This window comes from Armigeres subalbatus, chromosome 3, assembly GCF_024139115.2.
Source record: "Armigeres subalbatus isolate Guangzhou_Male chromosome 3, GZ_Asu_2, whole genome shotgun sequence".
NCBI lineage: Eukaryota > Metazoa > Arthropoda > Insecta > Diptera > Culicidae > Armigeres > Armigeres subalbatus.
The window spans coordinates 196,218,686-196,233,954 of NC_085141.1; the positions used below are offsets into that span (position 1 = coordinate 196,218,686).

At 37.3% G+C, this 15,269-nt stretch overlaps 1 protein-coding gene across 1 annotated transcript in view; it reads left to right on the plus strand.

Moving 5' to 3' along the window:
* Nucleotides 1–15,269, plus strand: part of LOC134224661 (O-acyltransferase like protein) — a 73,438-nt gene that overhangs the window by 45,412 nt on the left and 12,757 nt on the right. Inside the window, exons 2-8 of the mRNA XM_062704145.1 lie at nt 6,447–6,715; nt 6,773–6,945; nt 11,424–11,710; nt 11,772–11,906; nt 14,309–14,567; nt 14,685–14,850; nt 14,908–15,213. Of these exons, the coding sequence (XP_062560129.1) occupies nt 6,447–6,715; nt 6,773–6,945; nt 11,424–11,710; nt 11,772–11,906; nt 14,309–14,567; nt 14,685–14,850; nt 14,908–15,213 (1,595 nt within the window). The remainder of the gene's footprint in view (nt 1–6,446; nt 6,716–6,772; nt 6,946–11,423; nt 11,711–11,771; nt 11,907–14,308; nt 14,568–14,684; nt 14,851–14,907; nt 15,214–15,269) is intronic.

Below are 15,269 nucleotides of genomic sequence, written 5' to 3' on the forward strand. Positions count from 1 at the left end.
GCCCTCGACTCCACGGATTTCACGGGTTTGCACTTGGCCGTCCCGACCGGCCTCTCCAGCTTGGCGTCCAACATCGAGTTTCAGCAAGCTCCCCTTAAGGTCCTTACTGATATTATGCTTCGATGGCGCAAAGTCGATGATGGCGTTCAGCTGTTCCGTCGCCACCTCGAAGGCCGAAAGCCCATCGTGTTTGCGGTTCATCGCCTCCACAAGCCATGGGCCGTCAATAACCTCTACCGGCGTTCTTTAAGCCAAGATGAAGGTTAAGTGACCCACGCTGGCGCTGCGTACTGAGCTACCGACTATTGCCTCTGGCCTCCTAGGCGGAGACCTGAACAACCCACCACTTGCGATGGGGTTGTCGCCTACACTACTACCACTAATTGAAGAATTGACTTGGATTTCCACTGTGGTCCTACGAGTTGCTCGGGAAAAGAGGTCCACCACGCCAGAGCCCAGCATGACGCGGTAAGGGACAATTATTGTGGAGGGTGCCCAGGTACCCCACATGATCCGTTAAAGGCCTAGCTCATTATTTCACCCCCCTGGCCATGCATCCCCTCGGCACGGGTCGCTTAACGCCTTGGGATTAGGGGTTAGGGACGATGGTCCCCTTGATCGTACTCCCTCACTCTAGCTGATGTCAGAAGGACAACAGTGCCCAGGCTGCACTACCAGCTAAGTACAAAACCCTTAGCTGGCGGTCGATTGTCATCGGAAGACCCGTGGAAACGTGAGATTGGAACTTGTGAGGACCAGAGCTGTGTAGGTCGCTCCTTCCCAGACGTCAACTCACCATTTCGCAGCCCTGGGTGATATCTGTGTATGTGTATGTGTGTGCGCACCAAAAGAGCAAAAAGTTTAGTATCCCGCCCCATTGTTTCCTATTGAAAATTGGCCGGATCGGACTATGGCCTTGGAAGTCATGGCCAAAATACTTTTTCCCATAAAAAAGTGCGTAAAAAGACTAGCTCATTTTTTTTGCATTTCTTAGCAACAGGTTACACTCAACGAAAAATCCTACTCCATTGTTTCCTATTGAAAATTGGAAGGCTAGGAAGTTATGGCCAAAATAATATTTTTTCAACGCACGAAAAAGGCACCATCACCGCTAGGTGGATTAATCTGTTTTTTTTTTAATTCTAGATTAAGTTTAACACATCAGTGCTAACTTGTTCAAAACAGTTTTTGTGATTTTTTTTTCCGAATTGTGTAAAATGAATATAGGATTACCGCCCCTGGCGTTCATCACATTGTTCCGATATTCATCCCACAAAAAACAAAGCAATGAAAATATATTTGATTTGTTAGCAAAAAGAAGCGACGAAATTGGTGTCGTTTTTCTATGTTTCGCAATGAGATAAATATACACCCAGTTTTTGTTTACGCGGTTGGAGTTCGTTAATTTCTCGGTCAACCTGAACTTTCACAGCTTTTTAAATACCCACTGAATTTTCTTTGATTTTTTGTGATTTTTTTCGTGGAGTTAACTCATTGCTTCATTGACGCTGAAGGTCTTAAACGACCAAAATAAAACCATGTAAAAAAAACCTGGGTGAATGATCAGTGAGATGGAGAACGGAACATTATTCAAATATTATAAACCTATATTTTTTGCACAAAAAGCTTAGTTACAAGTGGTTAATAGCCCAATGCACCATGCGTCTCCACATACTTGTATGCTTTGCTTATGTGATGACGATGTTAAAAGCTTTTTTTGCATAAAAAGTAAAAGATCTCCAAAAGTAATGAAATTACGAGCTTGGCGTCTTCGACAAAGTTTTTAAAAGAAAGAATTAAAGAATTTTTGCATCACTTTTAGAGAGATGGGTCATTAAATCCTCCAAAGTAACAAATTAGCTTACTGATTAAATATCTGGAAGACACCATAACGCTAAATTGCGGAACTGAAGTACCAAATAAAAAGACGATTTCAGCTACTATGCATCAGTGCTTTTTTACCAATATTCTATAGATAGATAGCTATCAATACCGCTAGGTGGAAAATCAGATTTTTTTTTCAAAACTTGTGAATGGGTAAATAATTAACCATCATAGCGTGAGATTGGCGTTTTCTTTAGTACAACTGATCTGGCATATTCATAGCTTTGTGCTGTAAATATAACGAAAAGTTATTCAGACTTCATATGAAATGGCCACCAAAATGTTTGCCAGATGGGTAAAAGCAAACAAACTGCCCAATCACATCAATGCTTGTCCATGTAAAGCTTCCATTGAATAAACGTCTCTCCTATTGATACATCTCGTTCTCTTCCGCTGCGTGCAGCCAACGTATTGGTAGTCTTTAGGCAATAGTATGGGCAAATACTTAAACAATGAACAGGATTTTATCATATTATTTATCAATACATATAATAGACGTCTTCAAAAAACATGTAATTGTACATGAAAGGTATTTGCTTTAATATTGTAAATACTACTAATTATGACTCGGCGATTGTAGGAATATCAACATTTATTCACTAGTTATCATTTCCCAGCCATGATACGAATAGATAATTTTCATAATTTTTAGATTTAATGATAATCAATGCAATTGAAAGGTTGAAAAATTCTGCTAAATTTTTTAGCTAAAATTCATTTGCATCATTTAGATTTCGTTACTTTTCAAATTGGCACAAATGAATGCTGGACATCATGTGTATAACAGATCAAGAAAATTTCCTAGACCGCACCAAGAATCGAACTTAGCAGCCAATAACGTTTTCATTCTATCGCGGTTCCTGGTCTCAGAAAAACCTATTAAAATCGAATGGTTTCATAAGAAATTCTCGATTTTTCGTTTGATATAACCCCATTTTATTTCAATGTTGTGTCGAGAACTACATAAATATCTGACTTATCTATCTTAATTTTGATCTTGGGAATATTAAATTGGTTGCAACTCTTGTATGAAGATCTCCTTTTTAAAATTTGAAACAAAAGTACGCATTTATAATTAAAAATATTTCAAAATATTCTGGTGCGTAAGAAATTATTTTCGCATTAGATGTATTGTTGAAAATGCACAATCCATTCGTCTGAAGAAATTTGTATTATTAACTATCATGCATGTGAATGTAGCGTGAGTAGCATTTCATAGTGATTATAACAGGAATATTAATTATCGCAAAACGGCTTACTATCTGTCGAGCTCCAAAGTTGAATTACTCGTTTGGCCTTGAGGGCACAAGGGTGAGGTAAGTATTATTTGCGCAATTTATTTTTATTTTCTTGATGGATAGTCTGAGATACCTTCAATGAGTATGATGTCACTTTGTTGATTTTACTAGCGCCCTTTGCTCAGTTCCCTACAAATCATAATACCAGCAATAGCCGACAGGACAACGAATGTGTTCGACATTCAATAGTCTTTACAATGTTTTATATAGATACAGTGTTGTGAAATTATTGATATATCACTATAGATAATTCACTATAGTGAATTAAATAAAAAAAATGGTGAGATAAAAAGTACAACGCTCTTGAATTAATGCAATATTTTTATACTACAATAATTTTCTCCACGGCAAAAAAATAAAAATTCAAATAATATTTATTTAATTGTTTATGGTTGATAACAGAAAACACCTGCAGCATTACTGTTGTTCTTTGTGACGCGATTTTGTACTTACGGTCAAAACTAAGGAAAATTTTGGCATTCTATTTTAATTAGCACAGCTTCAGCAAACTTAATTAATCATTCATCAGTAAATATGCAAACAATGAAGCATGTACCGTCTCACAACCAGTATTTTACCATACCGGCTATTGTATGCTTTGCTTCATATCGACATTCTCTTCGCCGTTTGATTTGCTTGCGAAATCAAACCGTTTGAAATCAACGATTTTCGAAAATTCAATGTCACTGCCACCGTGAAACAGACGAACGTGACATAGCTTGAATCGGTAATTCACAATACTGTAAGCATGTTGCCTATTATCGATGCAGTCAGCAGTTTAAGTCAATCACTCATAGAGTAATGATATAGCCTTCCCATTAATGTTTCTATCCTTGTTATTGATAATAAAATATATATTTGCAAAGGCACACTTTTAGATCATTTATTTCTTATTGGTATTTGATAAACCACAGCTTATAAAACTGAGAAATCTTCTTCAACGCTAAATATGTCTGTGGTTTCCAACTGCATTCATATTATATTCGACAAAAATACGATGGGTGAGATGATGAGGATGAATTCGTTCCAAAGATTTTCACGTCTATTGACTCCTACAGACGTTTTAAGTTGTTGAAACAGTGGCCCATTGTCACCTCCGATGACAGTACTAAGGCAAGCTAGGCCTACAATAGTGGGATAATGATCATGCTGAAGGTGGCCGGATTCGATTCCCGTTCCGGCCTAGGCAATTTTCACGACTTTTTGTCTTTCTCGTACAACAAAGTTGTACCGAAAGGCTATCATTTCACTCCGACTACGATCTTTTTACAGAAGTCTTGGTGACCCATAGTGTTATATACCAATAGACTCAGCTCGACGAGCTGAGTAAATCTCTGTCTGTCCGTGTGTATGTGTGTGAGCAAAAAACCATTTTCAATTTGATTACGATTGACCGCTGCGTTTAAAAGTTATAAAGAAAATAGTACATCGAACCACATTAGCACCATATGCGGTTGATGTCTTTGCTAAATGCGAGAAAAGCAGTATCACTACTCGGTGAATTACACGCTAACTTTCACTTACTCAGTGACTGAGTAAAATTGTATTGCCCTCTCTTTTCTTCTCATGGAAATTTTACTCAGTTTCCACCAAAAGCAGGACAACTCATAGCTATGAGTAGTCCCGCTTTTGACGGAAACTGAGTAAAATTTCCATGAGAAAAAAAGAGATAGCAATACAATTTTACTCAGTCTCTGAGTAAGTCAAAGTTAGAGTGTAAGTTGGGTTTTTGAGTATAAGAATATCATCGTGTTGGCCGCATAATATACGAAAGCTTTCTTCTTTAATGCACCCGCAAAATTTTGTAAGACCTTTCCCGTCAAAATGTTCAACATCGGATATAAAAAATGGCGTATACGCCACATGATCTTGAGCTTCTATGCAACAATTGGGGTGTGTAAAATAATCATCCGTGGGTAGATAGACCTTGTCATTAGGAATATGATGCTCGGATGCAAACTCGCGATGCAATGCGATATTTGTTCTTTGACAAATATATATGAATGTGAATTTTGGCAGCTAGATTTATTGGGCAGCGTATTTATTGAATCAACAAATCTATTCTTTCTTTCGAAATCTATCAAAACTATTAAAAGTTTCGTTAATTTTGAGTTTATCGACAGGTACGCTACGCCGAGAGAAAAATATTTATGCTTTCCAAGCAGTGGCGTAGCCATCCACGGATCACACCCACAGATAAAATTTTTAAAGAAGAATTTCTGTTCTTTAAAAAAATCTACTTTTTGAGAATTTTCAGAAGGTGTAGACGATTTTCGACTTTTAGTGGGAAATGTATGCATCTTCATTTCTCTAACATGTTGTTCAATGAAATGTTGTCATCTGCTAATAAGGGGAGTTAATACTATCGGGTCAACAACGAGGCACTGAAGGCAAGCATATTTTACGATGAGAATACATATCGTAAAGTTACAATCAAGTTGTGGAATTAAATAAACTCAGTGGCGTAACCAACGGGTGGCTAGGGGCTTAGCCCTCCATATAGAAAAAAAAGTCTCACTAGGATTTTTATTTTATCATGCTTTGCTATGCTTTTCATGGCTTCTGCCCGGAAATTCTTTCGAAGAAATATTAGGACAGCAAAATATCCAATCCAACGAGGATCCCGCTGAGTGGAAATGACGATTTTTTTTAGGATTTTAATTTTGATTTTTTGTATTTGGCTGAAGTTTTATATATGAGGGGGTTAGAAGCAATGGGGTGTAAGTAACATTTTGGTCAAAATTGAACTGTAGTAAAAACTGAGTCGATTAGTATATAACACTATGGGTCTCCGGGCCTCCTATAAAAAGTTTGTTTTTGGAGCGAATATATAGCCTTTACGTATACTTAGTATACGAAAAAGCCTAAAAATGCTGTGGCTTTGCTGATATAATTTGTAAGATGTTTATAAAAAATAATGTAAAACTTTAGAGAAAATTAGTAATTTTTTGAACTTCATGATGAAACGAAAAATTGCACCCACTTTTCTCACAAATAAGTTTTTATCACTTACACCCCTTTGCATATATTTAGTTTTCTTATTCATCGGAAAAAGAAACCTAAAATCGATTTTGTCGGTTTTTTATAGTAGCAGTGGACAACATAATGAATCAAAACGAAGAAACGTTGTTGTTTTTAAATAATAGTTTTTTTCAACTTGATTTTGTCAAAGTACCTAAAATTTCCAACGAAAATGACATAGCACGAGAATCATAAATAAAACAAAAATAAATAATAAAATAAATGATTTTTTTATCTTTTCAGTGGACGACTCATCAGGAAAGTATAACGCAGGATTTTTCTGGGGCAACAACTACTGGACTGGATCAATTACGCAGTGTTCCTTCATCTATCGGGAGATCACCACAAAAAATCCCAGCAAAAACATAACGAAGATCAACAAGAATACAGACTTGACCTACATTAATGGAAATTTTCTTGGAGCATCAGAAATGATGCATGAAAATCCGCCTTTCCAGCCTGGATTCTATATGCTAAAAGTATTACTAAACAATACACATACGCTAGGACCGGTAAGTTCTTCATCAAGTCGCTGCATGTACTGGATTTAAACACAAAGTTATTCCCAGCCTAGGACTGTACTGATGGGTCTATGTCTTCCCGGTTCCTGCCAACTGAACGACGTTGTCGAGATGACCCAAAAAACTGAAGAGTCAGCAAAAAATTTTCACGTATTAGGCGTGAGATCACCGACGCTGAATAACTTTTCCTTGTGGAAAGACTTCACGTTTCAGATACTATTGTAATTGTAGTTATTACTTCTTCTTGATCATCAAATTTGAATTGCCTCGTAATTATCATAAAACATTCATAACGCTTTTATTTTCAGATGAGATTAATTGTAATGATATTTAGAGCACGTGTTAGTATTTTCGTGGTCTATCGCTCTACCAAATGAACGCTGAGCGAATTGCTGCGTAAAGTTTTAACGACAGTGCGATACGCTGTCTTTAGGTAGGGTGTCCCAAGAAAAATCGATGTTGTAAATACAATGGGGCTCATCCCCATGTAGGTATATAAATCTGTGACAATCTTCCGAAATATTTTATAAAATCTGCAATGTCTTTTATTGGACAATGTAACAGATTACTAGTGGCTAAAGCATTATTCAAAACGTCCATTCCAGGCCAACACGTGGTTTGGATTACAAACCTATATAAACATAATATTTCTATAAACACTCAGAAGGGTTCGAAAAACTAGTTGCATTTTCTTTAAATAAGCATCCAAGTAACAAATTTTGCTCCCCTGTTCCTATTACAAAACACTACTGCTTCTTGTTTAACCATTCTAACATGTACATTAACATATAGAAAAATCTCTAAAATAAGAAACGATCCAATTTGTTTTTCATTCTCAGTTTTTGATAAGATGAAAATGGAAGCTATAAAAAAAAACCCAAGTTGTAATGTCTTCTCGTATTTGACCAAGACACCAACCTTTTCGTTTGGTTCACTATTTTCTTTATAACTTTTGAACGCAAATTCAATAGCGATCAACAAGACCACCTTTTGAATGCAACTTGTTGCGGGAAAATAGGTTGAAGATTACTATATGAAAAGCTGGTAACAATTGTTTCATCTTTTATGCACACACGCACAAATACACACACGTACGAACGGACAGAAATTTTCTCAGTTTGTCGAGCTGAGTCGATTGGTATATAACACTATGGGTCTCCCAGCCTTCTATAAAAAGTACGCTTTCGGAAATTTCGATACAACTTTGTTGCACGAGAAAAGCAAAACAGCTACCTTTGATATATTAATTTTTTATGCATCCTAGAGTTGAGTTCTGCGAAGATATCTACATCTGATTTTTGGGATACCCTACCGTGCTGCTACATTTACCTACAAATGGATTTTTTATTGCTAGTGAGAGTGCTCTACTAGATTAGCCAATACAACGCGATCTTTTATAATGAGTTGACATTTATCACGGAAGCTTAGATTGTTCTAATCAAGGTGCATATATTTATTTACTGAAAGGCATTTTGTTATTTTTATTCCATGCATCAAAAATTAGATAATCTTAAAGGCTATAAATTATTCATTTGAATTAATTAAAATAACCAAATCTGTTGATCTACAAACACTGCCAAGGTTACATAAGGGCGGTCCTATTATTTACGATTGACCTTTTTCGTATAACAAAGTTATACTGAATGGCTATAATATCACAGCAGAAATGTCAGAAAAGTCAGATGCGTGGGAACAAATTAACTGCTCCAAAGCATCACACTTGAGTTTTCCATGCAAAATCGCACGATTCTCCCCATTTGCAAAAAAAATGTTAAATTATTGAGTTCCAATTTATTGTTTCCACTTGCAGGAATTATTATTTTGCGCTATGAACTAGAATAACTCATAAAATAATTGAATGATTTGAACGGATGACTCCCATTTACTACGAGTTTTTGTTGTGTCTCACGCTTGACTGAGATGGTTTAAAATCTATGAGTTTTCTAAGATTTACAGTTTTTCTAAGCGCTACAAGTTTGATATATATTCTCTTGTGATATGCCAACGTGCTTTTCATCGATTTGAAGCCTGAGGTTCATGTCAAATCAACAGACAACATTGTAATACTCTACGTTCTAGCATTCCACTAGCACAGCGGTTCTCAACCTAGGGTACATGTACTCCTTGGGGTACCTTCACTGACCCCAGGGGGTACCTCGGGCAAAAATGCGTAATGGCGGATGTACTACAATTCCACTTCCACAAACACTTTTTGATCGAGTTCTGATAATAATTGTGTAATTTTTTATTCCAAAACTTTGCATCGTACATGATATGCATGTCGAGTAAATCAAAAGCTATTATATCTTGCCATAATAACCATTATTCATGAGGCCTATTTTCCGTGTTGATAATTGGTTTTTAAATTTGAGAGGCATGACGACTTTTTCAGAAGCTAAATGGCTTCATTGCAAGCAAAGTGTTGGTAAAATCATTCACAAATCTCAATTATCGAGCCCTTCCGTTCGAGAAAATTAGAATTAAGGTCACTCCTGACGGAATCCAAGTTTCAAAGTGCTCGCGTTTTTGGGGGCACATCACTCGATACGGAAGCGGTGCACAACTGTCATTTTTGTTGATTTAGCTTTGCTGCGTCGCAGCATGCGTGAAAAAATAAAAAATGTCAGTTGTACGTTGCTTCCGTATCGAGTGGTGTGCCCCCGAAAAAGCGAGCACTTTGAAACTTGGATTCCGTCAGGAGTGACCTTAAAAGGAATGCATCACGTCTGAGTTTTTTTTAAGCAAATACGCATCGTTTCACTCATTTGCCAAAAAATCATTCCGTTTCAAAAAGATTTTAAAATCAATTTGTGAGCAATTTATTGTGTACACACGCAAGAGTATTCATTATTCAATGCGACAAACGACAATTCACTGTTTTTAACAAAAAAGATAAAAAAAAAATCTGTGATGATTCAAATGGATGATTCAACTCATATTACGATTAATTTGGTTCGTTCATGAATTTTGAGTTTTTACCAACACTGGTTATAAGAGGTTCGGAAACATCCTTTAAAGCAGCTCGTAAGCTTCCTTCCAAGATGTTCTGAAGCCTCCTTCCAGAAGGCTCGGATGCCTCCTGTTAAATGGCTCAGAAGCCTCCTTTCAAGAAACGCGGAAGCTTCCTTTCAAGACGCTCGGAAGCCTCCTTTCAAGAGACTAGAAAGCTCGAAATCCGAAAATGACAAAAATTCACCACGCGTTTGAATGGGCCTCTCACATTCATGCGGTATCGCACGAACTGAGCAGCCTGTCAGAGCGACTTGTGTTAGGATGAATGGTAAATGGACCAATCAAGGTAACTCATTTTGCACTCACCGCATCAAAACAACGGCAGCACTGTATACGCATTTTTCTATTCGTGTGTGTTTGACAGAACACGTCTACGGTGGCGCGATCTGCTCATTTCATAGCGGCAGTTTTTGCTTATTGATTGGTCCATTGAATGGTTGGTGCTGGAATGATTTTTTTGGCTGCTCTACAGTCGCACTCACGACGGTGGTGATGAGATTGACCGGAGAATATACTGAGATCCACGTTTTTCACTGCATTGAAATTGACATATTTCAACCCTGCTCGGAAGCCGCCTTTCAAGTGGCTCCGAACCTTTTTTGAGAGGCTCGCAATACTTCCCCAACAAACAATTCGAGCCGAATAAGCTAGTTTTGGGGTCTCCAGTAGCCTTGCGAGCAAAGTCGTAGGATTCTCTCGGTCCGGTCTAGGATGTTTTCGGGTTGGAAACATTCTCGACTCCCTGGGCATAGCGTATCAATTGTATTTGCCACACAAGATACATACTAATGCAATGGCGGGCATAGAAAAGCTTTCAATTAATAACTGAGAAAATACTAATAGAATACTAAGTTGAAAACAGGCCAAGTTCCGAATGTAGAGCCATGGAAGAAAAAGAAGAAGAAGAAGAAGAAGCTAGTTTTTTAGCTAAAGGAGACGATTTTTAGCCGGCTCCAATGTTTGTTGGGTCTTTCAAGAGCCTCGGAAGCGTCCTTGCGAAATTCTCAGAAGTCTCCTTCTAAGAGCCTCGGAAACCTCTTTTCAAAAGATTCGAAAGCCTCCCATTAATAGATTCGAAAGCATCCTTTCAAGAGCTGTCGAAGCCTACTTTCAAGAGGCTCAAAGGCCTCTTTTTAAGAGCCTCGGAAGCTTCCAAAAGTCCTTAAAGTATGCATAAACCTAATTTTAATTGGCGAACCGCGAAAATTTCAGACAACTTTTGGAGTACAATACATCCCGTTACTTTTCCGGACCTTTTTTCAGTACTTATGTGTTATACTTCTTTTCATTTACAACGAAAAAATAAGGGGTACCTCAATGAATGTAAAAGCTCGAAGGGGTACCTCTCCAGAAAAAGGTTGAGAACCGCTGCACTAGCACCACTGTTATTTTATAAAATTACGTGAATCGTCTACGTTGCTTCCGTCTACGGCAAAACCGAGAGTAGATCAATAACGGGAAAATGTTGTCGTTATCAAAGAGTTTTAGTGTTCTAATTGGCCACAAGATTCCGTGATATTTTTTATTCTATTCTCGTTTTAAAGGTAAAATAAGGCTTTGAAACGTTATTACGCATTCATTATCATAGCTTATCTGCAAGTGCTAAACATAACACATCATCATGTTGATATTCCGCGTACGCCTTCCGTTTAACAATATAATAGAAATTTAAAGATCTTTTTTGCAGCTCAGCAACTGTAATAGTCACACTATTACTGATTGGAGGTACAGGATACGATTTAATACTCAGAAAAAGGTATGCTGATAAAATACGAATGAAGAAATACTCAAAGGATCTCAACTCCGAATCATCTTCTGGCCTTGGATGTACGACGTATGACCTTACGCAAGGTCTTCCTGATAAAGCAAATAAAGCAAGCTGCAATACGTTTGGCATACCTACTGGAGTAAATAACAATAATTCCGATGAAAATCTAGCAATCGAACCAAATGCGGCTGACGATGAAAAACTTGGTACAATGAAGTGTTGTTTTCAAAGCTTTGAATCCTCATATTAAAATTTTATTCTTTTCAGGTGTTTGCGCAGAATTACTTCTGTCATTTTCTGTGGTAACCAACTTCCAGGCGATTTGTGACAAGAATGTTGGAAATGATACGATTCCTTCTATACATGGGTTACGAGCGATTTCAATGCTATGGGTTATTTTAGGTAACGATGATGTTTTCAGTCCAGCTTTCCGTTACTATTTTTACTCTATATTTAGTGACCTGCATAGTTGCAACCCAATTATCACCATAAAACATGTTAATGATTTGTTTAAGTTCTTCTATTATGCTCGGATGCGTCTCACACACTTTCTATATTTTGTGACACATGCTACGGGTTTTTTGTTCTTCGGCTTTCTAATAGCATCCAGATCTACCAATGTTCATTCAGAATTTTTTTATTCGAAAGCCACACCTCACGGATTTTCGATTGGCCTTGAATTTGAGTAATGAGCCGGATGCCCTTGAATTTGAGTTATCTTCAACTTTGAATTTCTAAATACAGGAAACAAGCCCATTTACATTTATTACAGACTGAAACTTGTTTTAATTTTATTTTATGGAGCCCGCAGCTTGGTCCACGTGAACGCTGCCTTTTTCTATTCTCTCGGCTTATACCACCACTTTAGGTTATGGGTTTGATGTAAAATTGAGCGATGTTCTCATCGAATACTGATCTCATGCTGCTTATGCCCAATAATCATATGATCTCAAGTTTCTACCTAGTTGTGTCATGTTTTATTGATTTTATAGATCTAAATAAGATGAACATAAAGCCTTCCTACGCGACTTATGTCGTATTCGCCTCCTCTTATTTGACCAACCCAACTTTTGCTTTTCAAATATTATTTCGAATCACATAAAATTTACATTGAAATTCAGATTGTATCCAGAAAAAGCCTTGACTAATCTACCTAATCGCGTTGGAGTCTTTTTCGTGCATAATAAAAGACAAAAACACACAAAAGAAGAAATTCGGCAGCAATAGGTGGATGTGGATGTAAGGCTTCATTGTTTATGATTACTTATATGCAACTAACTATATGTACCCGGCCTTGCACAGAATTGACAGGTTGGTAAATGCTGATATATTTGGGAAAGAGTGACACCGGTTGGTCAACGTGGTTATTGTGCTACTTATATTTAACCACATGGGAATAAAGGCCCAACATATAGGTAAAAGATCGTCCACTGATAGAAAGAAGGAAGATTTCACTTTTGAATGCAGTAATTCCACAAAGCAAATAAGTGTAAAAGATATGTTGAAGAACATCCAATTATTAAAAGAAGGCAGAATTCACTTTTGAGTACTTAAGCCAAATTAATTCTTGTTATATTCTTCGGAAAAAACTTGTTTCAAGATAATGTTATTTTTGGAGAAATGTCACTTTCGGGAAAAATGTCATATTCGGGAAAACGTCATATTCGGGGAAGCGTTATTCTTACAGAAAAGCCATTTTTTGGAGAAACGCCGCTTTCAGGGAAATAATATTTTTGAAGAAATATTATTTGAACAGAAATGATATTTTCGGAGAAACGTTACTTTCGGGGACATGTTCTTTTGAGGATATGGAGGGTTTCCCAATTAAGAAAATTGGTTTTCGGAGAATTGAACAACCCTCGTATAAACTAAAAAATTCATGCCTAACATGTTTATGTATAATTTCGCACTCTACTTACTGTGAGGGTTCTTAGACAAGTTACCATTTTGCATTCGTTCATCATGAGGCTCCCTCGAAATTCACAAACGTCACATAAAATCTACCGGAACAGGTACAATTTAATATACTCTTTCGGTTAATTACATGTGTTGATCAGAATAGCAATGACTAATAAGGTAGTTTTGAAAATAAATAGGTATTTTATTTCCTGATACAAATCTGATAATTAAAATTGTTTTGCACGTGTGCGAGTTGAAAACAATTTTCGAATGTTAAGAAGAGCCCAAGGGGTCATTCAACAATGATGTCACAGCTTTTAGGGGTGAGAGGGGGTCTAAGATTTTGTGACACTACATATACTAGATATACAAAAAAGCGTGACAGAGGGGGCAGGGGGTATCTAGAAATCTCAAAAAGTAGTGGACGTCATATTTGAATCGCCCCCAACGCAATTTGGTGTTTCGCTCAAAAACAAAAACTAAGATGAAAGAAGAACAAGTGCCGAAAATTGAAAAAGATAAATGATTTTTAATCGCTAATCAGCATTTTTGAAATTGTGCATGTGGCGCGATTGGATACCGCCTGATCATTGGCTTTTGTAAATAGCTCATCTCATTGAATCCATAAATGTATCTTTTAATGATGTTTAGAATTCATCAGTGCTAGAAAGATTATCCTCAACTTTATTATTAAATGGCAACGTGGATCTGGTGTGTGTCCATAATTCTCCTCAGTCCGAAACTTTGCTGATCTCTGTTTGTATCTCCAGCACTTTCGTAGTTTTCCTTTCACGTTACCACATGATTCGCGGCTTTCGGTACGCATCCTCTGCGGAATGCTGATTTGGTTTTATCTAAAGTGTATCGATAGCACACTCTACTCATCATCGCTCAATTATTCGCAGGACATACCATGATTGTCGTATTCAAGTACTCCGACAACATGGAACTACGGAAAGTGGTCGAAAGAGAGGTATTGTTCCAAGCTGTCCTGAATGGCGCATACAGCGTGGACACTTTCTTCTTCATCAGTGGATTTTTGGTATCATACATCTACTTCCGCACCAATGCGAAAGGGAAGCTTGAAAAACTCACACAGGGCGTCAATGATTTCACCGCTGGGATGTATCACTTTTTCGGACTAGTTGGCTATCGATTTGTGAGGTGAGCTACTCTAATTTTGAATTTTGTTTTCCGACCTAGCACGCAATTTATGCATGTAATCTGATGGGAGATCAACTCGTAGTAAATAGTATTAAATCATTTAATTGTCTAAATTAGGTTAACCGCACCTTACCTGTACGTTCTTGGAGTCGTCGAAGTTGTCATGCGATATTTAGAACAAAATTCTGTCTTTGAGCCCCCTACCCAAGATCACGTAAACTGCCCCAAATATTGGTGGAGGAACATTATGTATGTCAATACATTCTTCCCTGTAGAGCAAATGGTAAGTTTGTACTTTGTTCGATTTAAGGATTTATCATAACAGCAAATTTATTTTCAGTGCATGCTCTGGAGTTGGTACTTGGCCGATGACACACAGTTTTATATAATTGGAGCAATAATTCTGATAATCGCCGTGCGACATTTCAAATTCGCTGCAGGAATGTTAACCGTCTTCATGATTTCTTCCTGGGCCACTACGGCATACATAGCATTCTCAAACAATCACATGCCAAACGCTGATGATCCTTTCGCGCTGTTCGATAAGATATACGATAAGCCCTGGACACGGTTAGGTCCTTATCTTGTGGGGATGTGTGTCGGATGGATCCTGTTCAAAACTAACTGCAAAATAAAAATGTCGAAGGTAAGTTTTTGTGAATCTAGAAAAAATAAGGTGTTAGCTGCTATGGCCACACGCTA